The sequence below is a fragment of the Brachionichthys hirsutus genome, chromosome 24 (genome assembly GCF_040956055.1).
Source record: "Brachionichthys hirsutus isolate HB-005 chromosome 24, CSIRO-AGI_Bhir_v1, whole genome shotgun sequence".
NCBI lineage: Eukaryota > Metazoa > Chordata > Actinopteri > Lophiiformes > Brachionichthyidae > Brachionichthys > Brachionichthys hirsutus.
The window spans coordinates 2,452,479-2,479,694 of NC_090920.1; the positions used below are offsets into that span (position 1 = coordinate 2,452,479).

The 27,216-nt window shown below is 56.8% G+C and overlaps 4 protein-coding genes across 5 annotated transcripts; 1 reads left to right on the forward strand and 3 right to left on the reverse strand.

Annotated features, from left to right (window-relative positions):
* Positions 1 to 134: 134 nt before the first annotated feature.
* si:ch211-246m6.5 (von Willebrand factor D and EGF domain-containing protein) lies at positions 135 to 11,486 on the reverse strand. Its single transcript, XM_068756621.1, is given in 28 exon segments — positions 135 to 163; positions 315 to 410; positions 507 to 602; positions 679 to 774; positions 852 to 947; positions 1,032 to 1,127; positions 1,198 to 1,414; positions 1,483 to 1,769; positions 1,841 to 2,014; positions 2,017 to 2,382; positions 2,586 to 2,726; positions 2,814 to 3,036; positions 3,124 to 3,395; positions 4,555 to 4,669; positions 4,958 to 5,062; positions 5,137 to 5,298; positions 5,375 to 5,511; positions 5,575 to 6,365; positions 6,442 to 6,644; positions 6,732 to 7,008; positions 7,098 to 7,171; positions 7,739 to 7,956; positions 8,045 to 8,192; positions 8,269 to 8,349; positions 8,917 to 9,215; positions 9,288 to 9,516; positions 9,604 to 9,782; positions 11,387 to 11,486. Coding segments are annotated over 28 exon segments (5,307 nt in total).
* kynu (kynureninase) lies at positions 706 to 15,412 on the forward strand. Of its 2 annotated transcripts, none has more exons than XM_068756589.1 (14): positions 706 to 805; positions 12,610 to 12,788; positions 12,879 to 12,999; positions 13,073 to 13,155; positions 13,231 to 13,292; positions 13,373 to 13,444; positions 13,560 to 13,634; positions 13,721 to 13,867; positions 13,943 to 14,041; positions 14,123 to 14,196; positions 14,362 to 14,414; positions 14,480 to 14,565; positions 14,831 to 15,061; positions 15,133 to 15,412. In XM_068756589.1, the coding sequence occupies exons 2-14, from the start codon at positions 12,620 to 12,622 to the stop codon at positions 15,262 to 15,264; spliced, it is 1,404 nt and encodes a 467-aa protein (XP_068612690.1). In that variant the 5' UTR covers positions 706 to 805; positions 12,610 to 12,619; the 3' UTR covers positions 15,265 to 15,412. The 2 variants fall into 2 exon arrangements, with proteins under 2 accessions (XP_068612690.1, XP_068612689.1); XM_068756588.1 differs by lacking the exon at positions 706 to 805 and adding an exon at positions 12,086 to 12,173.
* A 3,654-nt stretch (positions 15,413 to 19,066) lies between these two features.
* On the reverse strand, positions 19,067 to 19,642 carry arl4ca (ADP-ribosylation factor-like 4Ca). The gene has a single exon (XM_068756243.1). The coding sequence runs from the start codon at positions 19,640 to 19,642 to the stop codon at positions 19,067 to 19,069; it is 576 nt and encodes a 191-aa protein (XP_068612344.1).
* Positions 19,643 to 21,648: 2,006 nt separating this feature from the next.
* On the reverse strand, positions 21,649 to 26,191 carry sh3bp4a (SH3-domain binding protein 4a). The gene is given in 5 exon segments (XM_068756242.1): positions 21,649 to 21,873; positions 21,964 to 22,152; positions 23,415 to 24,346; positions 24,349 to 25,746; positions 26,068 to 26,191. Coding segments are annotated over 5 exon segments (2,868 nt in total).
* Between the last annotated feature and the right edge of the window lie 1,025 nt (positions 26,192 to 27,216).

The following is a 27,216-nucleotide window of genomic DNA, read 5'->3' on the forward strand; positions in this document are numbered from 1 at the left end:
TGGAGCCATTTACAGTCAGAAGTCTGTCTTCATAAAACTATTCTTTCTTCTCTGAGGTCGTCACGGAGGTGAGGATGACGATGATGAAGGTGTCTCAGCGCCGAGCGATGTGGAGCTGAAAAAAACAGGTTCGTTCATTTCAGGCACCTCCGCACGCAGCTGGCTGGGAGGCAAGGAGACGCTAGCGTTAGCGTTAGCGCCGCGCGCCCGGTAATCGGGCCTGAAACGCGAACGGGACGTGCGTCTCGTCCGTTAGTTCCTCTGTCCGTCACGGGGGAGGGGCGGAAACGCACCGACTCGATGATCCGACTCACGCTCGTCACACCTCCGTCCTCGCCAGCCCGAGGGACAGTCGCACGCGTCGGGGCCGACGCACCTGCCGCCGTTCATGCACATGGGCTCGCACACACCTGCAGAGAGAGAGAGAGAGAGAGAGAGGGCAGAAGATTTCATGAGGAAGGGATGAATAGAGAGAGGGGAGAGGCGAGGATGAGGAGGAGACGGACTCTTCTCGCATCGCCTCCCGGTGAATCCCCGCAGGCAGGAGCAGACGCTGCTCCTCATGCACTGACCGCCGTTCTTACAGGGGGGGCTGCAGACAGCTGCAGGGGGAGAGCAAGAATGAATGGATGGATGGATGGACGGATGGATGGACGGATGGACGGACGGATGACTGACCATTCTGACACTCGGCCCCGTAGAACCCCAGAGGACAGCGGCAGACGCTTGGACGGACGCAGGAACCTCCGTTCAGACACACGGGAGAACACCGAGCTGGAGAGGAACGAGAGCATCGGCGCTGGAGGTCAGCACACACACACACACACACACACACACACACACACACTCACGGGTCTGACAGGACGGGCCGGTCCAGCCGGGGGGACACGTGCACCGGTCTGGGGACAGACACCGGCCTCCGTTGTGGCAGTGGCGGCTGCACACCGCTGGAGCGACACGAGGACGAATCGCGTTCATTAGGAGAGCGGATTCAGAAAGGGGGAGGAGAAACGGGCGCGGCTCGGACTCACCGGTCTCGCATCGGGGTCCAACGAAGCCGTAGGGACAGGAGCAGGTCTGCGGGTGGACGCAGGCGCCTCCGTTTGCACAGGGGGACCTGCACAGAGCTGCCCGGACGCATCGTAATCGCCAGTTAGCGTAAAGCCAGGAAGCTGGGCTCGCTGGGAAAGCCCTTACCTTCCTGACAGGCGTCTCCATGGAAACCCCGGGGACACCGACACACGCCGGGAGCGACGCAGACGCCGCCGTTCGCGCACGCCGGGTCGCAGATTGCGTTCCGCGTCGAGAACGCCGTCTCCGGGCCCTCAGATCCAGTCTCGTCTCCAGAGAAGGACAGAGCGGCGGGGGACGCCGTCGCTTTGGACGGCGTCTCGCCGGTCGACGTGTGGTCGGACTGGATGAAAGCGTGAAAGCTGATTGGACGCTCGTCATCGTAAGACAGCACAGAAAAGGTGAGCTCACCTCGGGGGCGGTCCCGTGGGGCGCCGTCACGCTCGCTCCGGGGCGTGTCCCGGCAGCGTTGGCTGCGGTAGGCGGGGCTCTGGCTGAAGCCCCGGAGGCCTCTCTCCTCCCTGTCCCACCGCCCCTCCCTGAAGCCGGGACCCGGCGCGGTGCCCTGTCCCAGTCCGCCCTGGCGCTAGACAGAGACAGGTGCCTGCTGGGAAGGTCGGGCAGGTGCAGCAGGGAGACTTTGCTGCTGCTCCCGGGAGTCTTCCCTGCGGGCCGCTGCCGAGGCAGCCGATTGGATGCTGAGGAAAGTCGAGGTCACGGCCTGCTGTGGCAACCGGCGAGCGTTCAGAAGAAGAGTCCCCCCCCCTACCTGCCTTGGCGTCCTTGGTGCAGATGCGTCCGTTGCCGTAAAGGCCCGGCGGGCAGCGGGCGCAGACGAAGCCCACGTGTGGCGGCCTGCGGTCGATGCATTGGACCCCGGGGAAGCAGGGCCGGCTGGCACACGTGGCCGAGGCGGTCACGTGACCGGATCCTGAGACACAGACGGGTCAGAATGCACCAGAACCTTTTCAGACATCGATCTACCTCCTGAGATGTTCCTCAGAACCACGCCGGTTGTGGACGGGTTGGATCTAGTACCGTGACTTGTCCTCAAAGCGTCGGTGTGGGACGCGACGGGTGGAACTGCCGCGCTGCCCCCGTCCGTCTCGCCCGTAGGGTCGATTCCTGGAGTCTGTCTCCGGTCTCCAGACTGGTTTGGACGAGTCCTCCTCGCCCCGGGCCTCGTCTGGGAGGGGGCACCACTCGAGCTCTTCTGGAAAGTCTTTGTTTTGCATGCTTGCTCCAGAACATCTGGTGCTTTGGAGACAGCGGCGCGGGGGGCCGATGTGGTGGGGGCGGGGACTAGCGTGAGGTGAAGACAGAGAGAGACGCTGAAGGGTTTCCGGTTTGTCCCCTGGACTCTGGATCAAACACCTCGACCGGGGCTAATTAGCGCTAATAGCCCGCTGGCGCGTTTACGAGCCACATGTGTGGCAGGAAGGACTTCAGACGCGGCCGCGCCTCGTCTCCAGTTTAACCAGCAGCTTCCCTGTTAAAAGGCAACAAACACGGCTTACCTGTACACGTCGTCCCATTTCCCAGCATGCCTTTGGGGCACGGGCCGCAGCCGAACGAGCGGATACTGTTGAAGCACGGGACTCCCGGGTAGCAAGGCTTCTCCTCGCACTCGTTGACGTCTTCCAAGCACGTTGCGCCTGCCGGAGACACGGACGCCCCGTTAGCATCGAGCGCGCTGCCGTCCAGACCCCCCCCCCCCCCCCCCCCCCGCTTTCAGGACTCGCCTCTCAGTCCGGACGGACACCGGCACCTGTAGCCGCCGGCTGCGTTAACGCAATCGCCGACCACGCATGGCGCCGACAAACACGGGTCGTCCTCATCCTCGTCACAGAGGTCGCCCCGCGTCCCTTCAGGACAGACGCACAGGTGCCCCCCGCTGCCGGCGGGGACGTGGACGTCCGTGACACAAGAGGCCCCGTTCCGACATCCACACGGTACCACGTGGATCTGTGGAGCCGACGGAGAAGGGGCGGCTGAACACTCATGGAGGGACGCTCAGTGGACCCAAAAGGTCCGGCGTGCTGCGGACGCTACCTCCACGGCGAAGGCGCTCTGAGCGTTACACTCATCCGACAGCGTGAAGCGGACGGAGTGCTGCGGTCGATGTCCCCCGTCCTCTGGAAAGGACGGGACCCTCCAGATGAGGAGTCCCGCAGGAGAGAGGAGCGCCCCGTCCGGCCCCTCCTCAAGCTGGAAGAGGAGCGCCGAGCCCTCGGGGTCCGACGCCGCAAACTGGTAGACGAAGTTCTCACCGGCGAACGTCCTCAAGTCGCCCCGGGGAGGGTGGAAGGTGGGCGGCTCGTTGGCTGGAGGCGGAGGAAGAAGAGGCAGAGCTGGACTTTGTTGACTCCTGCACAAATCCTTTGATCTCTGCTTGGATGGCTTTGCAGCTGTGGCCCCCCCCCCCCCCCCCCCGGTGAGATTACGCCGCCCCGGGGGGGGGTGTTTGACAGGCAGCAAAGTGATGATGGTCTCAGGAAGCACCTGCTCAGCGTGATGGAACGCCGAACCCGACGGCCTGACGGTGTGTTGAGATCATTCCATCTGAATCCAACATGAATCCAGCCTGAATCCAACATGAATCCAGCATGAATCCAACATGAATCCAGCATGAATCCAACATGAATCCAGCCTGAATCCAGCATGAATCCAGCATGAATCCAACATGAATCCAACATGAATCCAGCATGAATCCAACATGAATCCAGCATGAATCCAACATGAATCCAGCCTGAATCCAGCATGAATCCAACATGAATCCAACATGAATCCAGCATGAATCCAGCCTAAATCCAGCCTGAATCCAACATGAATCCAGCCTGAATCCAACATGAATCCAGCCTGATTCCAACATGAATCCAGCCTGAATCCAGCCTGAATCCAGCCTGAATCCAACATGAATCCAGCCTGATTCCAACATGAATCCAGCATGAATCCAGCCTAAATCCAGCCTGAATCCAACATGAATCCAACCGTTTCAAGGAAAATGAATCGGTTCAACTAATTTTCAAAGAAATCCATCACAATTAGTGCAACAAGGACATTCAGGCCTGAATGTGAGACGGTTCTGCTGACTTTGTTGAGTGTGAGTAAGGATGGCTAGCTGTGCTAATCAGCCATGTGATTCCCCCCCCCCTCGCGCCCTCAGTGCGGTTAAACGGCAGGTCAGGGCATGCTGGGAAACTCGAGCCCCCGCTCCTTTCATCTGCTGATGGTGAAGAACCGGACCACAGCTGGACAGCTACCGCAGTGAGCGGCGTGCCGGGTCCGCCGCTCAGAGATAAAGACCGGTTTCACCGCCATTCACAATTACAGGACGGAAACCTGCAGCAAAAACACCCCCCCCCCCCCCCCCCGTGCAGACGTGAACGTGCACCAGTCACGGTGGGAAACTGGTGCACGTGTTCTTTAGAAGGTCATCGTGATGTTCCGCTTCCCCGGGCGGATACAGAAGACCTTCGGTACCTTGGTTCACGGACCAGCTGAATCTGGAGGCGTCTGGGTCACAGAGGAGACAGGGGCTGCTGGGACTGGAATCCCCCGCCGCGAAGCACGTCCCATCGATGTTACACGTCCTCTCCTGACCGGAGACAGAGCGGGACAGGTTGGTTTGTGCGAAACAATGGTGGGACGGACCTCCGTCTGCTTCGTGGCGTTCTCTGGGGATCCCCGGCGAGTCGGCGAACGCCAGCGCTCAACGCGCGCCGTCTGCTGGAGTGGCAAACGCGTGCCGTCTCAAGCGGTGTCTCATCGCCGTGTGATAATTAGCGCTTGTGTTCCATCAGGAGGTTCTGCCGCGCTTGAAGTAAGATTTGTGTGGACACCTCGGATAAGCCCCGCCCAAAGACAAACACTTTATGCGAGTTACCTTTAACTTACAGAGTCCCGAGCGCGAAGCCTCGCAGACCTGGCAGACGCCGTCGTAGACGGTCAGCACCCCGGCCCGGCTGTACCGGGAGCCGCCGTTGGTGAGCTGCGGCGTGAAGGAGACGCGTGTGACGCGGCAAACTAGCAACGAGCCTCCTCAAGTCAGGTCGGAGCTGCTACCTTGATCTCCCAGCGTGCGTACGGCTTGCCGTCCATCGTGAAGTCTCCCGCGTTGGCGGCCGTGCCGCTCAGAGACGGGACGGAACAGTCCAAAGCCTCGGAGCTGAGGACGACGGCCTCGGTCCTCTGTTTCTCCCCGGGAAGCCACACCCCATTTATGTACTGCGGAGGCGGATCAGGACGGTTTACAGGGAAGGTTCTGAAGGGGGGGGCCCGGACTTTATTGCGCTCGCCTCACCTTCAGTCTGGTCGCGTGGCAGCCGAGGTCGGCGGAGTCCACGAAGCCGGTCCCGAACACGCGGATGTGGCGACAGTTGGACGACCGGATGTCACACAGTCCACCGTTCTCCAAATCTGTCAGCTCTACTGGTTGGCCTATCGGAGGAGAGGAGATGTGATCCAACGTATGTCCGTGTAGCCCCCGTTACGGACACTCACCGATGGCCAAGCTGCAGTCGTGGGAGCCATGGGCGGGGTAACACTGGCAGCCCCACTCCGTACATTCTCCGTGTCCGTTGCAAAGGTCGGGGCAGCGCAGCGCCGCCGCCGCCTCCTCGTTGGACGCTCCCGCTGGACTCTGGGTCCGGTTTTCCAGCAGTCTCCTCTCGCACTCGTTCTCCAGGTAGGGCAGCAGTTCCTCCTCCCAGCCCAGGTCGTCTTTGAGCTGCAGGTCCAGAACGCAAAGGTCCACTGCCTCGTCCAGGCGCCGTCCCAGCAGGCCCCGGCACACGGCGCCAACAGTGGAGTTAGCCAACGCCTTCTGGCACGTCTCCAAAGCTTTGGCCGAGGTCAAGCCGCTCGGCGTGGGCCACTGGGGCCGGACCTCCGGCCGGGCTTCCGCTCGGTGATCCTCAGGGAAGAAGTAGAAGTTCTCCACCTGCCTCTGAGGTCTGAAGTCAGTGTCCTCGCCAGGTAAGTGGAGGTGTCTCCTCTCGAGAGGACGACTGCTGGAGTGAGACACATCCTGGACGCCTTCCTCTCTCTCTGGACTCCTTCTGATGTATTCCACAGTCGTGTCCATCGAGGGGAAGGCTGATGTGTAATCCACATGATCAAATGCGGAGCATTCTGACTGAGCAGCAGGCCCGGAGAAGCTCCTCGTCCTCGTCCTCGTCCTCGTCCTCGTCCCCCCAGCGCTGGAGCCTTCCTGGCACTGGCAGAACGGCCTCCGGGCCTTCTGAGCTGTCGCGGGGGGTGTCTTGTCAAAAAGACTCTCACCAGGCGTTATCCTGGAACACGGGAAAGAACTCGGTTGAGCAAACGGGGCCTTGAACCTTTGGCGTCGAGCTGCTGCGGAACGCCGACCTCCAGTGCTCGATGAAGTGACGCAGGTCACGTGGACTAAAGGCGCCGCCGTCAGAGTCCTGGAAGTCGTTGTGCCCGTCGCCGTCGAAGGTGCCGCAGAGGCCTCGAGTGTTGCCGTAGTCAACGCTGGGCGCCCGGACAGACAGGCTCACCCCCCAATCGCCGACATCGGCCCTGACGAAGGCCCCGGAGGGAAAGAGCAACTACAAAGGGAGCGTCACACCCAGGAGCGCGTTAGCTCCTCCTCCTGCGGGGACATCAAGGCATCGCCAAAGGCTTGGGATACCTACGGTGACCTTCTTTCCCCGGTGGGACTCCAGGACCCTCACTTGGCCGGCGTGGCCGCCCCCCAGGGTCTTCAGGGTGAGCTGCGGCCTGGCCTCCGGCGGCCGGCCGCGGCACATGTCGAAGACGGCGATCTCGTCCCCTTCTCGCGCCGCCACGCCGCAGGTACAGGCCGCAGAGGAGCGTCGGCTGCCACAGTCCCACTGGCGAGAGTGGACTTCAAACTCCCGGACGAGGCTCCGGTAGAGGAGAAAGGTGCCGGTTCGGGGATTCTCGTAACGTCTGCACACAAAGACACGTCAAGCGTTTGATCCCGGCGCGCCGGAATGTACCGTTTGATGGCGTCTGGATCTGATCAGGAGGTCGGTGACCTTCCATCCAGGGTGATGACGTGTGGGTCGGTCAGGGAATAGCAGATGGAAGTGGGAACGTCCTGGACCGTGACCTGGGGGCAGAGACGAGGAGAGCAAGGATTGCCTTTATCTTTGATGTTTTCAGATGGGGCGCCCAGAGACATGCTGTCTGGACGGCTGACATCATGGACACAAAGGGCCCGTTTGAACATCAGACCCCCCCCCCCCCTCCTCTCAGACATTATGAACCGTATCTGGACACACCTGTCCTTCTCATCGGCGTGTAATTAAGGTAACAGTTTCATCACAATGCGGACCCCTCCAGGTCCCCTGTAATCCTGAAACGTGACCTACGTTTCATACCGCAGGTCCCTATCATCACGTCCATGGCCATTACTTCTGAAGCATGTAGAAGCGCCCCCCCCCCCCGTCTTCACATTCCTGAAGCGGTCTCTCCCAAGCTGTGAAGGGCAACTTGGTTTGAAAGCTAATTGCGGGTCCCTGGATCTCCATGAGAGTCGCTGCAAGCCCTTCAAGGATGATGGGCGGTCTCCTTGTGATCCAAGGACCCCCCCCCCCAGGGGTCTCTGGGATGCTGAAACTCACTGGGCTCGATCTCGCCACACTGGAGAGACGACATCCATCAGACTTCAACTCACTTTCACGGACTTTGGGACGTAGTTCCTCCACAGCCTTGGTGCGCCGGGTCCAGGCGAGACCCTGATCACACTTTGTCGGTTCCCGTCTCTGGTGAAATCGGTGACGGCGGTGATGATGAAGGCAGCCCGGCCGCAGCTGCCGCCGCTGCAGGCGTTAGCGTGGAGCGCCACCTGGCAGGTGGACAGCGCCACGTTGGAGGCCTCGTGTCCGAGACTGCCTGGAGACATCGACCCAGAGGGACGTTACAGGAGGTCACGGCGGTCTGCAGAGCTGTCCTTCATTTCACAATGACCTTCGGGTCTCACCTGTGTCCTGGACGCTCAAGGCCAGAGGGACGCCACACTGATGCCTGTGGTCTGGTCCCGGTCCATAGCAGGGGACGGGCACGGTGCTGTGGACGGTCACCTCGTGATCTGCACCGTCTTCTGCTATGTGGAGCGAGTCTGGAGAAAACTGCAGAGGGAGAGGAGAAAAGGTGAGCGTTGCTCAACCCCGGCTGTCAGACGGGTTTCAGTTTGGGAACGTTCACCTTCAGTCCAGCGTAGAAGCTTTCACTTTCTCTGGGAGCGGATCTGGAGTTGTCTCCGGATGAGGACACACTGCAGGAATACTGCAGGAAAAAACACAGGGATGAGACAGATGGTCATCGTGTCCATCCCGAGAAGGTCTGACGGAGAGTTTGGGATCTCCTCATCGGACCCCGGACACTTTACTCAGTCTCGGGATTTAGAAACACGGAGGCGCCCTTTGACCCGCCTCAGCTGCTACATCCACACGTGTTGAAGACGTGTTCCGGACCAAGCTAACGCGGACCAGATGGCCGTCTTTGGCACAGCGGTGGGGAGACGTTTCCTCATGTTTGGTGTCTGGTTACTTTGTTTTCGCTGGGAACAACAGGTTTGGTCCGTCGGCGACGAGCCTGTGCCGAGGAGCGTTGACGAGAGCCGTCGGCGTCCGTCCGCCTTGAAGGACGAATGAGGAGGGGCTCTAATCTCAACCACACTTTGGATCGTGTCTCCTCCTAACGGGATCTGACACACACCGGCTGTCTGCTGCTGAGTCTGGACCCGAGCCAAGAGAGGTCGGCATGATCCGAAGCTTATGATGCCCGCTCGAGGGGGGGGGGGGGTCAAACGCTCCCCACGTGTTCCTGGAAGTCAGGTCTGGCAGGAATTACCTTTTCCCCGAGCCTGAAGTGAACGCCGTCCATCTCCGCCAGAGAGAAGGGCTTCAGCGTGGCTTCCTGCCTGATCTCGGCCTTCATGCTGGGGCCGACGTGTCTGGCCCAGACCACCTGGAAGCCCAGCGGCGGGCTCCGCGGCGGCGCCGCGAAGGAGCACCTCAGGTGGACGCTCTGGCCAACGAGCTCCGGGGTGATCACCGGCCGGGATGGCGGGGGTGGGGTGGCAGCTCGGCATCGTCCCCTGACTTCAACCTCACCCGGTGGGCAGAGTCCGGGTCCCGAATCCGGAGCGACTAAAACATCCGTTTCGTCAGATTTATTTTCCCTTAATGCGCTGCGAAACGTGGACGTTAATATCAGCTCACCTTTAGCGCAGTATCCCATGCAGCCCTGCGTCGGCTGCAGGTAGTAGACCAGGAAGCGGCCACAGTTGCGCACCGTGACGGGGATGCGGAAGAGGCAGCAGTCCTTGGCGCTGCCGCGGAAGAACCGCCAGGTGGCGCAGGCGGAGAGCTGGCGCACCTCGCCGGGCCGCGGCAGCGAGTTCTCCTTCAGGGACAGCCACACCGGCGCCTGGGTGCCGCAGCGATTCATCTGCAGGAGGCACTTGGAGGTGAACGGTCATTACCTTGCAGGGAGGCGGCCTTTACACCCACCGGCTGGACGCTAGGGGCGGCTAACCTCCACGCAGCTGGTCGGCATCTCCGCCGGCCTGCCGTTGATCCGGAATCTGTACCAGCCCGGCGCCAGGGAGTGGTCGCAGATCAGGTTCTGGATCGCCGTGTTCTGGATGTCTGTGGAGTCGAAGTCCACGCTGCGATAGGGATGGCCTAAAGTCTGATGGCCTCCTGGGTAACACTCTGGAGCGGAGGTGAGGAGAGACGAGGAGGAGAGACAAAAGCATCAGATTGGGACGAGGCAACCCTGGAGTCGCGGGAGGCGGCTTCCCGGCGATCCCATTGGCTAAACACTTTTAGTGAATGGGATCCAGGTGCATTCTGCAGTTAGCATTAGCAGTGGCTGAAATGACAGAGAGGACCAAACAGATGACTCTTTAAGGTGCCGTCCGACGTGGGGGGAGGGGCGGGGGGGGGGGATCGTCACGTCCAGGAGAACGACCATCCAGGGTGTTTCGGATGTCCCGAGGCAGGCGGGGCCTTAACGGGACAGTGATCCCACACCTGAACAAGGTCCGACCGGATGACAGGAACCCAAATGGTCCTGTTGACCCCCGTCTGGAACGCCTGGAGTTGCAGGCAGGAAGACAAACCTTTTTTTAACATTTTAGCTGCTGGCTAAAATGCTCCAATTGGTGGCTTAATGAGTTTATAGCGCTGGAGGGGGGGAGGGGGTGGGGCTAATGAAGGGTCCCCTGGGGGGGGGGGGGGGGGAGGCCCGCAGCAGCACAGATGTGCAGGGAATTCTAGAGTTGATCAGGAAAGAGAACAGACACACAAAATCATTGCAAAAGGAGGCACGAAGGAAAGTCGGAGGGAGAGTCGGTTAAACCAATCCCCCCGAGCAGCGACCCGGGGGGGCGGTTTGGTTAAACCAATCCCCCCGACCAGCGACCCGGAGAGGCGGTTAGGTTAAACCAATCCCCCAAGCAGCGACCCGGGGGGGCGGTTCGGTTAAACCAATCCCCCGACCAGCGACCCGGGGGGGCGGTTAGGTTAAGCCAATCCCCCGACCAGCGACCCGGGGGGGCGGTTAGGTTAAACCAATCCCCCGACCAGCGACCCGAGGGGAGGTTAGGTTAAACCAATCCCCCGACCAGCGACCCGAGGGGAGGTTAAACCAATCCCCCCGACTGCCCTGCGATGGACTGGCGGCTTGTCCAGGGTGTCCCCCGCCTCTCGCCCATTGACTGCTGGGATTGGCTCCAGCTTGGCCCGCGACCCGATAACGGATTAAGCGGTTAGAAAATGAAATGAAATGAAATGAAATCCCCCCGACCAGCAACCCGGAGAGTCGGTTCGGTTAAACCAATCCCCCCGAGCAGCGACCCGGAGAGTCGGTTCGGTTAAACCAATCCCCCCCAACCAGCGACCCGGACGCTTTGGTTCGGCCTCATGTCTTCTTGTTGGTGAACCAGGGAGGGGTCGCCGGGGTCAATGGCCTTTTATCACCCGGGACAGCCCAGGAGCGTTTGGTTCTGAGCCCGACCCGGGTTTTATGACCGAAGGTTCACCGGGTTTTATGGAACAGAAGAAACAGACGCTGTCAGGCTGTGGAACTCTTCATCCGAGTCTTCCTCTCTGCCTCTGAGGGTCCGTCTAGCCCGGGCTGCACCTGGAGGACAGCCCGAGTCCCGCAGCTCTGCGCAATCTGCTCCTCTCAAAGCGCAAGGCGTCCTTTACGCGGGACTCCGGAGTCCATTAGACGTGACCTCTATTCCATCTGCTCGTGAAAGTAAAAAGTAGCTTGCGTCTTGGGCAGCCTGCGAAGTGTTTCTTTTGCCTACCGTTCTGCGCAAACGCTCCAAGTTGCGCCATCCACAGGAACGCGGCGCACAAACCTCCAGGGAACATCGGGCGCAGCGCTCCGGATGCGCAACAGTCCATGTCGGTGGGAACGCGTCCGGACTGCGCGCCAGTCCCGCTCCGGTTTAATCGATAGACGGAGAGGAGCTCCGCTTTCCTGCGGGGAGGAGGAGGAGAGGGGGGAGGGGGGGGGGGGGGGCGTGAGCGCGCTGTCAAAGTCACGTGATACAAGCAATAAATAGTTCCTTCCATCACCAACCATCCTCATTGGTCAAAGCCAAGTTCGTGTCGCACTTTTAAACATGCGATCGATTATTTATTGACCTTTATTTGACCCGGTAAGATCAATGGAGGACACACCAGTTTACGTCGTTTACACAGTAATTGCATTGTAAGGTGATGCTTTTATTTTGATAAGAGCCATGTAACCGGAAGTAAGGCAACGGAAGTGCGCCTGACGGACCGCGATAAACAAAGACGTTGAAAGAGAAAGAAGAGAAGCTGTGAAAGTATCGATGAAGAGCCAATCACCACGAAACTGTGCGGGACAACCTTTATTTAATGAACTAATAAACGGAAGTGACGCGTCGATTCTGAGCCCGCCCATTTCCGGTGTGACGCTAGGACGTCGACCGGGGCTGCTCCCAGGCGGATTGTTTGTAGTTTTCGCTCTCCGGTCGGGACAGCGACGGATCCGAAGCTGCTCCCGGTGGAAAGGAATCGTTAACGAGACCCCCCCGCGTCCCGGAGAAAGACCGACCTTCCACCGTGAGTCGGGCTTTTCACATTAAAACTCGCTTTTATTGCCGAGAGCATGAGAACGGCATCCGGTATCAAGTTTAAAAAAAATACAGCAACTCGTGTGAAAGAACATTTAAATCAGCGCAGAAAAGCTGCGTATAAATATAAATATTCAAAAAGTCTCTCTGTTTGTGATCGAGGTTTACATTCGATCGATCACTGGTAATCAATAACCGGCGCAAAATGACGACCTCCTTCTTGTTCTTGTTCAGGACACGTTTAAATAAAGTTTGTAAGTCTTGAATCATAATTGTTAAATTGGTCTCATTTCATTGTGTCAACAGGACAGTTAGCAAATGGCGCTGAGCCCCCTCCCCCCCCCGGGTCCAAAGGTGTGGCGGGTCCGATGGGGACGGCGTCCCCCGGTGGACTCCAGACTGATCTGCAGCTCTTGTCTCTGCAGGCCGTCCGCCATGGAGCTGCCCCGGGGTTTGACCACGACGGAAACGCTGAGGCTGGTGTCGGCCCAGCTGGGCTGTAGCCCCGCCTCCAGGCAGGTGGCGGACGACCTGGACCGACGCGACGAGCTGAGACCTTTCAGGGAGAAGTTCTACGTTCCCAAAGTGGCAGATCTGCCTTCCTGTGAGTCCCGACCTTCGGAGCGTTAGAGCTGGGGGGGGGGTCGGTTACTGACGCTGGCTCCGCCTCCTCCTCCTCCTCCTCCTCCCCCAGCCGACCTCTCGCTGGCGGACGGCGCCGAGGAGTGCCTCTACCTGGCGGGGAACTCGCTGGGCCTCCAGCCCAAAGCCGTCGGGGCCCACATCGAGGAGCAGCTGCAGAAGTGGGCCAAGACGTAGGTGAACGCCCCCCCCCCCCCCCTCCCCCAGGTGGACCGCAGGTAAATGAGGACGCTCTGCTCTTCACAGAGGCGTCCAAGGTCACATGGTGGGACCTCGACCTTGGGCCTACGCGGAGGACGAACTCGAGGAGGCGATGGCGGGGATTGTTGGTAAGACACGCGGGGGCGGGGGGGGCGTGTCCATGCACCGAGACGCAGCCTCACTGTCGCTGTTGCTCCTCCCAGGGGCTCACCGGGAGGAGGTGGCGCTGATGAACGGCCTGACGGTGAACCTGCACCTCCTCATGGTGAGCTCCTCCCCCTCCTCCTCCTCCCCCTCCATCCCCCCCCCTTCAGGACGCTCAGTGTAATTGCGTCTCTCTTGCAGCTGTCCTTCTACAAACCCACGGCAGCGAGACACAAAGTCCTGCTGGAGAGCAAAGCCTTCCCCTCCGACCACGTGAGTGGACGCCGGGGTCAGAGGTCGGCCTCGGCCAATGGGAACGTCCGTGTGAGGGGACATAAGCTGGGCTGTTTGTCCTGCTTTGAGAGTTCTTCTTCGTTGGTGTCTCCAGTACGCCGTGGAGTCCCAGATCCGACTGCGAGGGTTCGACCCAGAGGAGAGCATGCGGCTGCTGCCCCCCAGGACGGTGCTGGCCCCCCCCCCCAGCTGTCTTCCTGCTTCAGGGGAGAGGTCAAAGGTCACAGGTAAAGTCTAACCGCTGCTGCTGTTCAGGGGGAAGAGACTCTGAGGACGGAGGACATCCTGGACGTCATCGAGAAGGAGGGCGACTCCATCGCCGTGGTGATGTTCAGCGGGGTTCAATATTACACCGGTCAGCTGTTCAACATGGCCGCCATCGCTCGGGCGGGGCAGAGGAAGGTGAGGCTGCGTGAGTGACGCTTCAACTCGCCAGGTGTGAACGAATCAAACGTGCCCCCCCGCCCCGCCTCTCAGGGCTGCTACGTGGGGTTCGACTGCGCCCACGCCGTCGGGAACGTGGAGCTGAAGCTGCACGCCTGGGGGGTGGACTTCGCCTGCTGGTGCTCCTATAAGGTCAGCTGACGCATCCCGCTCTGAGCGTCGGGCTGACCCGTTTACTGCCGGCGAGTGACGGACGGCGCTTCCCTCCCTCAGTACCTGAACGCTGGCGCCGGCGGTCTGGCCGGAGCGTTCATCCACCGGAAACACGGGGACAGCATCAAACCCGCGTGAGTACGGCGCCCTCGTGAGGGTCGCGCTGCGGCGGCGTTTTATTTAGCTGCAGCGCCCGGAGGAAACTTTTAGCATTTATTTTACTTCTGAAGGAGCTAAAACTCCTCCCCCCGATGATGATGATGATGATGATGGTAAAGTTGATCTCCGGTGTCCTGCAGGCTGACCGGATGGTGGGGGCATGAATTTAAGACGCGGTTCAAGATGGACAACGGTAAGAAGGTGCTGCCCCCTGGTGGTGTAAAGCAGCGCGTCCCACTTCTGTCTCGTGTGTTCCAGTGATGGACCTGCGTCCCGGAGTCCACGGCTTCAGGCTGTCCAACCAGCCCACCCTGCTGGTCTGCAGTCTGGGGGCCAGTCTGGAGGTAGAGCAACCGTCACACACGCACACACACACACACACACACACACGTTGGAACCAATAAAGGAATGGACTCTGAACTCTGGCCCGTGTAAATGTTGCTGCAGGACGTTTGTGTGGCGAGCAGAACCTTGGACTGTCTGTCAGCTGCTGGTGGACGTTAGCATAGCTTAGCTAGCGCTGCCTGCAGAAAGACGGGGGCGATCGGTGCTAATGCTAATGAGCGACGCTAACGCTGCCTAACAGTTGCTGATCCACTCTTTCTCCAGATGTTTTCCACGACCAGCATGCAGGCGCTGCGCAGGAAGTCCCGCCTCCTGACCGGCTACCTGGAGCACCTGATCCAGCTTCATTTCTCCCAGGACCCCGCCCGGCCCCACAAGCCCCACATCCGCATCATCACGCCCTCCGACCCCGAGCAGAGGGGCTGTCAGCTGTCGCTCTGCTTCTCCATCCACATCGGGGAGATGTTCCAGGAGCTGGAGAAGAGGGGCGTGGCCGTGAGTCGGCGTGGGCGTGGTCGGGGTCATGCTTGGTGGCGTGCTGACTCTTGTGTTTCCGTGTTGTCTAGTGTGACATGAGGGAGCCCAGCGTGCTGAGAGTCGCTCCGGTGCCGCTCTACAACTCCTTCGCCGACGTCCACCGCTTCATCCAAATGCTGGGGGAGGTCCTGGCCGCCAGCAGCCAATCACAGAAGGCCTGAGCAGCTGTGATGAAATCCACCGCTGAGTTATTGATTATAGATTTAAGTAAAGGCTTGTCAGCACTGGGAGATGAAGTAAACATGAGGAGTTGAACCCACAACCTCTATCCTGACATGTTGGTTTTTATTTGTTTCAGTGACGTGCAGTCAGGGGAGGCAGGGGAGGCACAGCCTCACCTGTCATCATATAAAATCATATAAAAATCATGTATTTGTATTATTAAAAATAATATAAAAATCATATAATATGTAATCTAACATCAGTGATATTATATTATATATTTTATGATTGTTTTCATTTTTAATAATACAATTAGTGCGTCACGTGTTCTTGAGCTCAGCGGCGTTAAAATACTGCAGAATGAGGCCATGTGTAATACAGCCTGCAGCCCATAGGAGGCCAGTGAGTGATTCAGGCACTCATCAGCTGATCCGCTCGTTTGAGACGGGCTTGTAAACACGGAAGCGCTGGCTGTCTGGATGTCTGGACGTCAAGCAAGAACCCGTGTTTTCTGCTTTTCCTGCCTTCTTTTCTCAACTTCTGAAGATGTCTGGACTTGCATGGGATATTGCGACATGAAGAATTTACCGAGAAGCCTCCAAACACGAGCAGCGACCGCGCGTATTCAAGGTCAAATTGCGCTAAAAACATTTGGGACGTCCCGGATAGACCTGGCTTTGGACGGACAGCGGAGACTTAACATCAGCGTACACAAAGCGAAGGAAAAGGAGAACCGAGAGATTTTATTCTATTTATATATTATATTGATTGTACTGTTGCTGCTTCGAGCCCGTGAGACCGGCGTCTGGCCGTTTCTGGGACCGATTCGAGCAGAACCGCGGCGGACTGGGCTTGACAGAGAGTCCATTAGATGTGAACCAGTGTTCTGTAACGTTCTGGAGGACATAAGCTGTCAAATGAAGCCCAGCTTTTCCTCCATCGCTGGCATAACTCCGCCGTTCTCTCTCTCTCTTCCCCCGTGTCGGGGAGCAGCGCAGCCCCAGCTGGACACAGACACGTCTCAGAACACGTGTTTAACAGTTAAACTTTAACTGATCAACACACACGCATCCACACACATTCAACGCTGCACGCACACTGATACGCAGATTTTAATAATTTCATGAAATATAATTTCATGAAATATTTTGTAGGTACGCAGATTATGTGTGGTCTCCCCTTTTTGTCATAAACTGATGAGTCAGGTTTGTGACGATATGTAAAAAATGCTGGTACCAATTTTTAAACAAAACACGTTAAATGTTGCCAATCAAATGATGAATAAGCTGTAGGTTCATTTATTTGTAAATCTGACTGTGCCTCACCAGACACGAACCTCACCGCACGTCACTGAAATTTGTTTACATACACGAGTTGTTTAAAAGGTTTTAATTTGGTGATTTTTTTTTGGCTTATTTTAAAACTCTATCTTTATTTGGACAGCAACTATTGTTCATAAAGGATGTAAAAAATGTTTTAAACTCGTCACCAGTATTTTCTCACCCTTGATTCGTGAAATTGATTAAAATATACTTCCGTTTACTTTGATGCTTTTATTTTGACTGACCACCGGAAATATACATTCATTCATATACAGAATTACATGTATTGGTAATGGCCTCCAGCGTGACCAATTTCGTTCCTATACTGCCCTCCTATGGTTAATATCCATATTACACGTTTCAGTTTTACAGTCTTTCTGTGACAGTGGCGTTATGATTCCCTCTTGTGGCCAAAGTGAGTAACTACAAATACTTTATTATTCTCTTGATCAGATGTTACACGACGCCAACTTCAGAAAATCATTTTAATATTACTTTACGTATACGAACAAATCAAATATCACGATTCAGTCTTGTTTGACTTGATTAATAAATTGATTCATTGTTTATATTTGTGTTAATAGTATCTATTCACCATGCGATGCTATCCACGAGCACCAGGTGATGAAACGAAGCTCAGGTTGGACGCAGGTAAGGGGAGGAGCCATCAGCTGCTTCCGCCTGGAACCAGAGAACACGGAAGTCAAGAATAGCAACAGATGATTCAGGGTTGTTAATTAGCTACTTGTCTGCACGCGTAATTGCGCACACGGGACGAGTAATAATTAACTGGAGCACTTTCACTGTTAGATTGAAGATCGTTTTGTTTATTCAACCAAAATTATTCCGTTATTTCCCAGCTTTCTTTGTACCAATCAAACTTTATTCATTCGCTCAAAAGGAAGGGCGACGCAGGAGAAGTTCCAGGTTGGGAAGTAATGTGCACGATTTGCACTAAAAGAAGACGATAAAAGACGGGAAGAAGGTAAGAAGCACCGAAAAAGGAGAAAATAAACGGCGACGACTGTGTAAAAACCCATTTAAATGTTGAATCGGATTCCAAAGCCGTTTGAGTTCTTTATTTTTTTTAAAATAATTTTGCATTTAATTTTAGAGATGCAAAATCACTGCTCAGAGCAAATGGTACAAAGTTGTACCAGTAGGAGGCAGTGTAGGGGGCGTGTCCTCCCAGCCGACGGGGAAGGCGCAGCCTAGGGGGGGCGTGTCCTTGCATATATTACATCATGTAATATTATGTTCATAATAATAAGTGCTCCATTATTACGCATTTAAACCAAACTTAATGGAAACACTTTAATTATGAAATGAACATCAATTCCAGTTTGATCCAGTCTAGTCCATGTGGACGTTGTCGGTAAACGTGCACCCAACGTGCACCCAACGTGCACCCAGCAGTCCTCGCTTTGGGGCCCTTTAACTGGCTCTGTGAGTGTGAGCTGCTAGCTTAGCGTGCATCGTTCATGCCGACGGCGCCCGGACCAGAGAGTGTGCAGGCCGTGCACGCTCAGGAAGCCGTGCACGCTCGGGAAGATGCTGGAGCGAGGTCAAAACGTGCACTTTGATGAAGGCTTTTGATGTATCGCATGCATTCGTTGCTTGGTAACCAGATCAACCTCGTTTTTGCTCTGTTATGCAGATGACCCGGTCCGACCGCTCGACTGACGCACGCCGACCGGCGCCGGGCCCGACGTGGTGAACGCGTCTGTGTGCCGGCGCGACGGGCTCCACGAGGCCTTCGGGATGCGCTTCGTCTTCCACGCCGCATGAAGGTCAGGCCCGTTGTCAACGGCAACGGTATCACGTTGACTCTCGGTCCGTTCACGCTCGATCCGACACCGTTGGCGACGGTGTCTACGCTGGCTTGAGATGTGATGTCGTACTTGTATGTAGTACTCGAGGCATGTAGTACTCTTCTTCGGCCTCCGTACAGGAGGTTTGCGTGTTCGGTTCATGCAGCTGCAATAAGATCAATAATCAATTCATATATCTTGATTAATAAGTATGTTTTAGTGTATTTAAGTTTTCGTCTCTCAGATTTGTAAAGAGAAAAGGAACATATTTGTCATTCGAGGCGCAAAAGCGTTCTTTTAAGGGTGCAAACGCGGTCCTCTCCTCTGGGGCGACACGAACTTCATCCCACGGCTGCTCGGCGGAGCTCCTACGTTTCCCACAATGCCGAGGCTTCAGGGCTCTGATTGGTCAGCTGGTCTTTAATCGCCTCAGAGTGGAGGAAGGGACGCCAAGGAGACGAAGGAGGGTGGAAGAGAAGATTTATTCGCCTCATCTTTGGAGTAAAACATCTCAGACGCACAAACATCTCTGCTGTGTTGGAAAGTCCTTCATCTGGGGGGGGGGGGGGGCACCGGCAGGCCCCCAGCTTCGCAATCATTCTGACGGTTTTGTGGGTTTCCTATTTGACCCCGGCTAACAGTCATCAGTCCACCGGGCCCTTCATCAGTCACTGCCTCCTCTTCCTCTGCTTCAGCGACTTCCTCCTCTTCACGATCATCCCGTACAGCGTGTCCATGCCCTCGTCCAGCCCCTCCCCGATGATGGCGCAGGCCGGCTGCACGTGGTAGGGGGTGGGGGGGCTCAGCTCGGCCAGGGCCAGCTGCCGCTCCACCTCCCCGACGTGCAGCGCCCGGGGGAGGTCCTGCTTGTTGGCGATGACCAGCAGGGGGGTCCCCTGGTTCTCCGGGGAGCGGGTGATCTTGTGCAGCTCGGTGCGCGCCTCCTCCAGCCGCTCCGCGTCCACGGAGTCCACCACGTACACGATGCCGTCCGCGCCGCGGCTGTAGGGCTTCCACAGGGGCCGCAGCTTCTCCTGGCCCCCCACGTCCCAGAAGTGACAGCTGATGCCCCTGGAGGCCCCCGCGCCGCCCAGCCGGATGCGCTCCGTGTTGAAGCCGATGGTCGGCACCGTGTTGACGAACTCGTTAAATTTCAGCCGGTACAGGACGGTGGTCTTCCCCGCGGAGTCCAGCCCGAGCATGACGATGTGCAACGCGCCCAGGTTGGAGAATCCGTTCCCCATGTCGCAGCCCGGGAAGGAGGATCAGCCCCTGGAGGGATCCATGGCGGGCGCGCCAGGGTCGGATCGTGCGGTTCGCGCCTTTAGCGGACGTGCGGGGCGCACCGCCTGGATGCGTGGAGGCTGCCGGACGAGCCGCGGCATCCCTGGAGTCACTCCAGCAGCATCACGCGCCGAGAGAGGTCCGCGTCGCCGCGCACGCAGCGGCGCGTCTTCCCAAATGCGCAGATTACGCGCGGACGCATCGCGTCTCCCCGCGTGTGTGCGAGACGCGATGCGTAACCGCCGACTTTAGAAACGATGGCGTGCGACGCGCTGCCAAGAAAGAATGCGTCAAAAATACAAAATAAAAACGTCCGGTCGGTCTAAAAATGAATGCATTTAACTTCCTGGACAGACGCCGCTGCAGTTAGGATCTTATTTTGAAAGGGCTTCGCGCAAGGTGCGTTTCCTCTGCGCACGTCGTTGCTGAAAGCGCGACCCCTAGCGGTGAGACGGTGGAACTTCTGCTACCACGGTGATGATTTTATTTAGCAACATTCACTACAAAGACTCACCGGAGCTCCTTCTTCGTGGTTTTGGCAGAAACGAGCGTCCTGTATTGAATTATTCAGCTTCTGGGGCGGCGGCAGCCAAAAGAACCGGAGGATCCGAACCGAGACCAAGAGCAGAGAAATGGGCTTTTATCTTTGTTCCTCCAAGAGCCCGAGGTGGAACCAGCCCGGCCCGTTTCCTCTAAAAGCTCCGGCGGGAGATGAAACGGACCCGAAGCTTTTCATCTCGACCCTTTTTATTCTCCAGAGGAGCCCCCCCCCCCCCGAGGATGAATGTCCCCGGGAAAAACCACGACATCATCACGTTTCCTGCTTTATTGAAACCTTCTGGACAGAAACACGGAGCAGGTTTCAGAGGCCGTAGGAGATCAGCGTGTCCGCGCCCGCGTTCCACACTAAACGCGGTGAAACCAGACAACACACACACACACACACGTAGAAATGAATGATCAAAGCTGATTGGCTACACGCTGCTGATCCTTTTCGGTTTCAGCAGAATCCATGTGCGATGGACCGAGCTGGAACCGGTGCCGTCCAAAGTTCCCACAAATACTCGGCTACTCTGGAAAAGCAGAATAACGCAAAGATCATTAGCATTAGCTCACGCACTAGCTCGCTAAACGGTGGAGGAAGCGGCGTTAGCGTTTACACAGAAGAGCCAGAATTACACGTTTGGCTCAAAAAAGAAAAAGAACAAAGTAAATTTAGCCATTTTGACTTTAAAAATCGCTAAAATGAGACGACTGATCAGCTGATAGACGATCTGCACATAACTTAAAGAGTGAACATGAATACGGCGCCGGTAATCCATAGTTTGCTGTTTAATATAAAAAATAAATTTTGTATAAACACACATACTGCATCTGTACTGAGTCCGAGGGAGCGTTAGCATTGTGCTAATGGTTTTTGGCAAGCTAATTCTAACATGTTGGTCTGTAAGAAACTTTAAACACTGAAAATCTAGTTAAAAAACGCCAGCCGGAGGCGGGACGTCTCCAAACCCGCCTGCTGATTGGATGGCCTTCGCTGGTGAAGTTCCTGTATGAGCACTGAGATTGGCTCATAGTCTTACCCAATCAGAATCACATAGGACAGGTCCCGCCTACAAAATGTCCAGGAAGGGGTGTGGTTATCCTGAAGGGGCCGAGGTGTCCTCTTCTGGGTGAACGAGTGGAGAGAGGGGGGATAAGGGAGATCAAAACATCAAAGGTGGGAGGTAAGAGGGAAACGAGAGACGGGAAGACGTTCCCATGGAGACGGGAAGTGATGAAGACAAAGGCTGAGGTAGAAAAGAGAGAAGGATAAAAATAAAAAGGAGCAGATCCTCCAGTGTCGCCAGCGTCCAATGGGACGTCTACTTCTGGACGAGAACCAATCAGAGTCGCCACAATTCAAACGTGGCCTGAAGGCGGGGAAAGCCTCACCCCGAAAAGGGTGACGACGCATCCTCGACGGTCACACGGCGAAGTCTCCGTAGCCGGTGGGGCAGAAGGCCGAGCTGCGGAGGGTGTCCAGACAGTTGACGAGGATCAGGGTGCCGGTCAGGTGCTTCCACCTCTTGGTGATCGGGTTCCTCATCCGGTCCAGGCCGAGGTGGAGCTCCTGGATCACGTCCCGGTAGCTGTCCCCGACGTGCGCCGCCCAGGTCAGGAGGAAGTCGTAGGCCGGCTTCCACATGCACTGGAGGGACGGGATCAGGGTTAGGGGGACGGAAGAGGACGGGCTGATGGAACGGAAGGAGGCACGGGGGGGGGGGGGGGGTCGTCTCACCTCGTTGTCCAGCAGACCGTTCTTGTCCCGGTGGGGGGCCTCGTATGCCTCCATCTGCTGTCTGGACACTCGTGCAAGTTTGTCGGCCAGCTCCCGCCACCGGGACGCCACCTCCACCGCCGTGGTCAGCAGGACGAAATCCAGGACCAGCCTGGCCACCAGACCCTGGCAGTCCATCTTCAGCAGGGCCTGGTGGTGGGGAGAGAGAGGGAGGGGGGGGGGGAGAGAGAGAGGGAGAGAGAGAGACAGGTGCATCTGGTGAACAGCGTTCCGGTCCGTCTCTGAACCGGCAACAGGAGCCGAGCGGATCGTTCCTGGAAAGGAGCGAGAGCAAGAGCGCCGGGGGGGGGGGGCGGGGGTTTAAAGCAGCCAGGTGGCGCAACAGGAAGTAGCTTTAACATAAAGGTCATGGAGGTCAGATGGGCGGCGACATTTAACTGTGTAGCCGGATCGACTCGTCTTAAAACTGGAGCGAATATTAAATCAATAAACCGGGTTGGAACTGGATTCTGGGCGATCGGCGCCGCCTCATGGATCTATTATTAAACTATTCTCCTCGCTCCTCCGTAACTCGAGTCACGCCGCTAACGGATCTGCAGGGGCGGTGTCGGGTGCCCCCCCCCCCTCCCCCCCGGACCGCCGCCGGCGCCGTCCTGATCAATGGCTGCTCACGTTTCACAAGCTGTCGGCTCAGGTGGAGCGTGAAGCTCGCGTCCTGCAGGAAACCGGACTTTGGACGCATTTACCTCCAGCGCGGCGGGATGACGGCGCTAACCGGATTAGCTCACCGCGCGTGGTCGGGCTGCAGATTACCAGCACACAGATTAGCACGAAACTCGACGGGATGTTGGTTTGAAATGTTTCCGATAAAGCAAGCGGAGCCGGTTGGACATCCAGATGGGAGACTAGTCTCACCTTGCTGCAGGTTAGCACAGCGAGTCAGCTATGGAAGCCTGGAGGCTCCAGTCCAATCAGAACATTTTTCACGTGCTGTTTTTGGGCTCTGAAGTTTGAAGGCATTAATTTCATGTATTCATCATAATTAACTATTCATTAATAATAAGGGGAATGTTGAAAGTGAGAATTGGGAAAGTCTCTGTCCACTTTACTTTGACTTTGTGTGAACAGCTGCAGAACAACATCCCATAATAAAGTGCCCGAGACTCTACTGAAAGAAATCGCTTGGTGAGAAAGGCATTCGTCAACCAGACAGGAAGTGACTGTTCAGGAAGTGAGGCTGTCTTCAGCTCGGCTCGCAGCAGAGGGACACGAGGGACCCTGACAAAGCATCCGCTCTGTAATGTCCCTGCTTCCCGCCTGCTGTCCCCCGTGTCCCCCCCCCCGTGTCCCCTCAACATTCATCCGAGCGGTAACGGCCAACGCGAGCGCGTCCATCGAAGCCTCCTGCGTTTGTGAACGCAGCGCATAAACAGGAAGAGAGCGTTTCTTACCATCAACAGTTCCCTCTGGAAGGATTTCCTCTCCTTGTTCTCCGTGTTCGTACTCTCCTCTTTGAGTTTCTCCAGAACCGAGGCGACCTTCTCGGGCTCGTTGTCCAGCTCCGCCCGGCAAAAGTAATCCAGAGGCAAATCCAGGTACCCCAGCGCATCGGCGAACGCCCTCCAGTTGCCCACATTCTCCATCAAAACGGTCCGCACAGTGGCGTAGATGTACGTGAGGAACTTGGAGGGCTTCAGGATCTGCTCCAGCAGCACCGTGGTCGTTAGGTCCGGCCCACACCAATAGATGGGCTTCACCTTACCCAGAACCAGGACGTTCTTGGCGTGGACGAGGCCGATCTTTCCCTGGTAGTATCCGATGTACCACTCTTTGGTCCGCAGTTGGCCTCGCAGTTTGATCTTCTCCTCGCTGAGCACGGCGATGACGTCCCCCTTCTTGTACTCCAACAGGTAAGTGCTCTTGTGCTGCCGAATCACCGTTTTGATCAACTTGCCAAACTTAAGGTTTGTAACGCCCCGGTCCTGAAACGTTGGGTACTTGGAGGTGACGGCCAGCGGCGAGAGGACAATCTTGTCCACCTCTTTCTTTTTCAGAAACCTCCTCTGGCCCGTTATCCTCGCGCCAGACTTTGGAGGCGGCGGGGGGGTCTGGACACAGAACTGGGTGAGGATGCAGCCCACGGCATCCTTGACTTGGACCCTGAGAGTGAAGTCTGAGATGATGTTGGGATTGTGTGACGTGATCATGTACAGCAACCTGCTGACTTTACCCAGTTTGACCTGAAACCCGCGAATCACACCCGAACCCTCGCCGGCCTTCACCTGGTAGTTGGACATGTTGGAGTACAGTCCCACTTGGAGGTCCTGAGGGAACCCCAGCATGAACTGGTGCTTCCCCCACAGCTGGAGGGCCACTGGGGGTTGGAACTAGCTTGTCGGCCGACGTCGCTTACCAACAGGGTCTTGGGTGCGCAGTCGTGCCCAAACATGGCCACAACCGTCTTGAAGGCAGGGTGGATGTACTTGGGTCCATAAACCCCCAGAGTTACCTTCCTCTGCATGTGGTCCCACACGGTCGTGTTCTGGCTGAGCTTCTGGGACCGAACCACAACAGCCACGTAGATGCAAGGCTCCAGAGCGTCCAGCTGCACCTGGACGGTGTCTTCGTACATGTAGGCGCTGGGGATGGGCGTGTAGGGCCCTTCTTTGCAGTCGCTTCGGACACAAAGCATCTCTGCGCTGTGACTACTCTCCTTCTTCACAGTTACCAACACCTTCATCTCTAACGTGATGAAAGACCTGGTCTCCATGTTGCTGAGCTTGATCTCCACCACGGGGCTGATGGTGGAGCAACGGTCACTGTTCAGCTCCAGCGGAGGGTCTAGTAAGGCCTTCATGGAGATCTGCTGGTAGTCTCCACGGCTGACGTGGCCGTCAGGGAGGTGTGCGCTGATGTGGGTGTCGGGTAGTTGAACAACTCCGCCGGTACTGTCCAGGCGACACACAATGTTGGTCTCCACCGGCTGCGTCTGGCCCCATCCTGGACTATGACCCAGGGAGTCGAGGTCGTGGCAGGATCTGGCCAGTTTTCTGTGGTTCAACCAAGCAGTTCTGAAGTCCTCTCGGCTCTGGAACTGCTCCGGGGCAGGAGCCTGCAGGCCCGAGAAGAATCCTGAAGATGGCAAGCTTGGGTCCGCCTGCGCCTGCAGAACGGACAGTTCTGAGAGACTGTGGGAACGTTTACTCCTAAAAAACGGATTGGTCCTCTGAAGGTTGGGCACGACCTCGTCCTCTTGGTTTGGGCTGCCGCTGGTGGTACTGCTAAGGGGGCAGATGCTGAACCCGTTGGCCGTGACTGTGCCGGTATCGAAGTCTGAGCGAGATGAAGGCGACGCCAGTGCGTCAAACAGAATAAGGTCCGACGAGTTCCTGCCACCGATGTCTTTGCAGTTTCGGTCCGATGGGCAGGTGAAGGGGTTCACGGAGGGTTTGTGGCTCGTCCCTGTCCACTCTCCCAAACCGCCACACTCCTTTGACCCATCCTCATATCCTTCCCCGAGACTGTCAATCATCCCGCTGTCGCTAAGCGAGGAGTCCCTGAAGTTGACTGGCTGGACGTAGGCGGCCGGGATGTAGCCCATTTCTGTGTTGTTGTGGGCGTACCACCACTCCCCACCGGATGTGTCCAGAACGTAGAGGCGATCGCCTTTGGAGAACTTCAGGGTGGTGAAGCTGCTGGGGCAATAATCCTTGATGGCGACCACTTCCTGTGCGTCTCCGTAGGAGGCCGAAGTGTCCAGCCTTAAGGCACTGGGAGAAGGCACTGAAAGGCAAAAGACGGAATGACAACGTAAGGCTCTAATTATGATGCTTTGGATTCGTCTTGATTGCAAAGAGCCGGTTGGGCCTGACTTCAGGTAAGAGCACTTCAATCAGGCTTGTTGAGTTCTACAAACGCTGCGGTGAAGAGCCTTCAGGCATAACGGACCGGTCGGCTAAGGAGGACCTGATCTGCGTCAAGGTCCAGAAAGACAAACTGGATCGTTTCCTATTTTCAGCTCTCCTCGTCAGAATACACGGAACACGGAAGGAACAGACACTTCTAAAGTTCTAACGATGCCGTAACACAAAGTGAGCGTCGGACCTTTGACGTCGCCGAGACCGGCTCCGCTGACTCCATCGCTGAGGTCGATGAGCGTCCCCTCGGACCTGCAGCGAGGGAGGACGTGGCTGTTGCTCGTCACTCTGATGATTCGGTGGGCAGCCATGGCCGACACTGCAGCGCTGGCTCATTGGCAGCTTTTCATCTGGGGGGGGAAACAAAGGCAGGATCTCAGGGTGGGCGTCGACCAGATCTGCATAGGACTGTTCAACTGGAGCGACTTCCTGAGGCGGCATGTGCGATCGGAGCGGGTTCCCAAAGTCACTAGTAATAACACGTCAGCGTAAATGTGTAATTACCTCTATACGCTGAACACACGTTTGTGCATAAATTCTGTCTCTTAAAAAAAAAAAAAAAGTTCACCAGCTGAACTTTTTGCTGCTTTGTGGGTAGGAGGATTTAAACCCAGCTTATACCCACACATCAGAACATCACATTTCTGCAGTGTGTTTTTTTTTGTGCGTCTCAAACTTGGTGACCCAGTTTCAGACAGAACCGAGCTGACGGATGAATAATTGTGACGATCGGGGGGGGGGCGATAAAAACCCCTCGTCTGGCGGCGACGAGGCGGCGGAGAAGCAGAACTGCCGAATCGAGCAGGCGATGAAGACGACCGACAGACACACGGTGGAAAACGCCAGGAAGGAAGAACGACCCTTCAGCGCCAGGTGGTGATGGACGGGGAAGGGGAGAGGGAGGTAAAGAGCAAAGGGGGGGGGGGAGAAACATGAGTGGGGGGGGACGTGGACAATAGAGGAGAGAAGAATTAGGAGGTAGAAGAGGGCAGGAGGAGATCGGGGTGTGTGAAGAAGAAAGGGAGACGGACGAGATGAAGATCAGGAGGAGAGCGAGGAATCAGCAGAAAGGGAAAGGAGGAGGAGAGGAACAGGCAGATAAATCAGAGGGAGGAGGACAAGGAATGGTGGGTGGCAGAAGACACGAGGAGGGGAAGACGGAGGGAGGACGAGGAAGAGGAAGAGGACAAATAAGAGTCGGTCATTTGTGTGGAGCCTGGAGGCAGCTGATGGAGGAGTAAGGAGGATTTTCAGCTTATCAGATGACCTCAGTGGCAGGAGGAGGTGCACTCTAATTGTCACCTCCTGTCATTTTCAGCCTGCGGTGAAAAAAAAA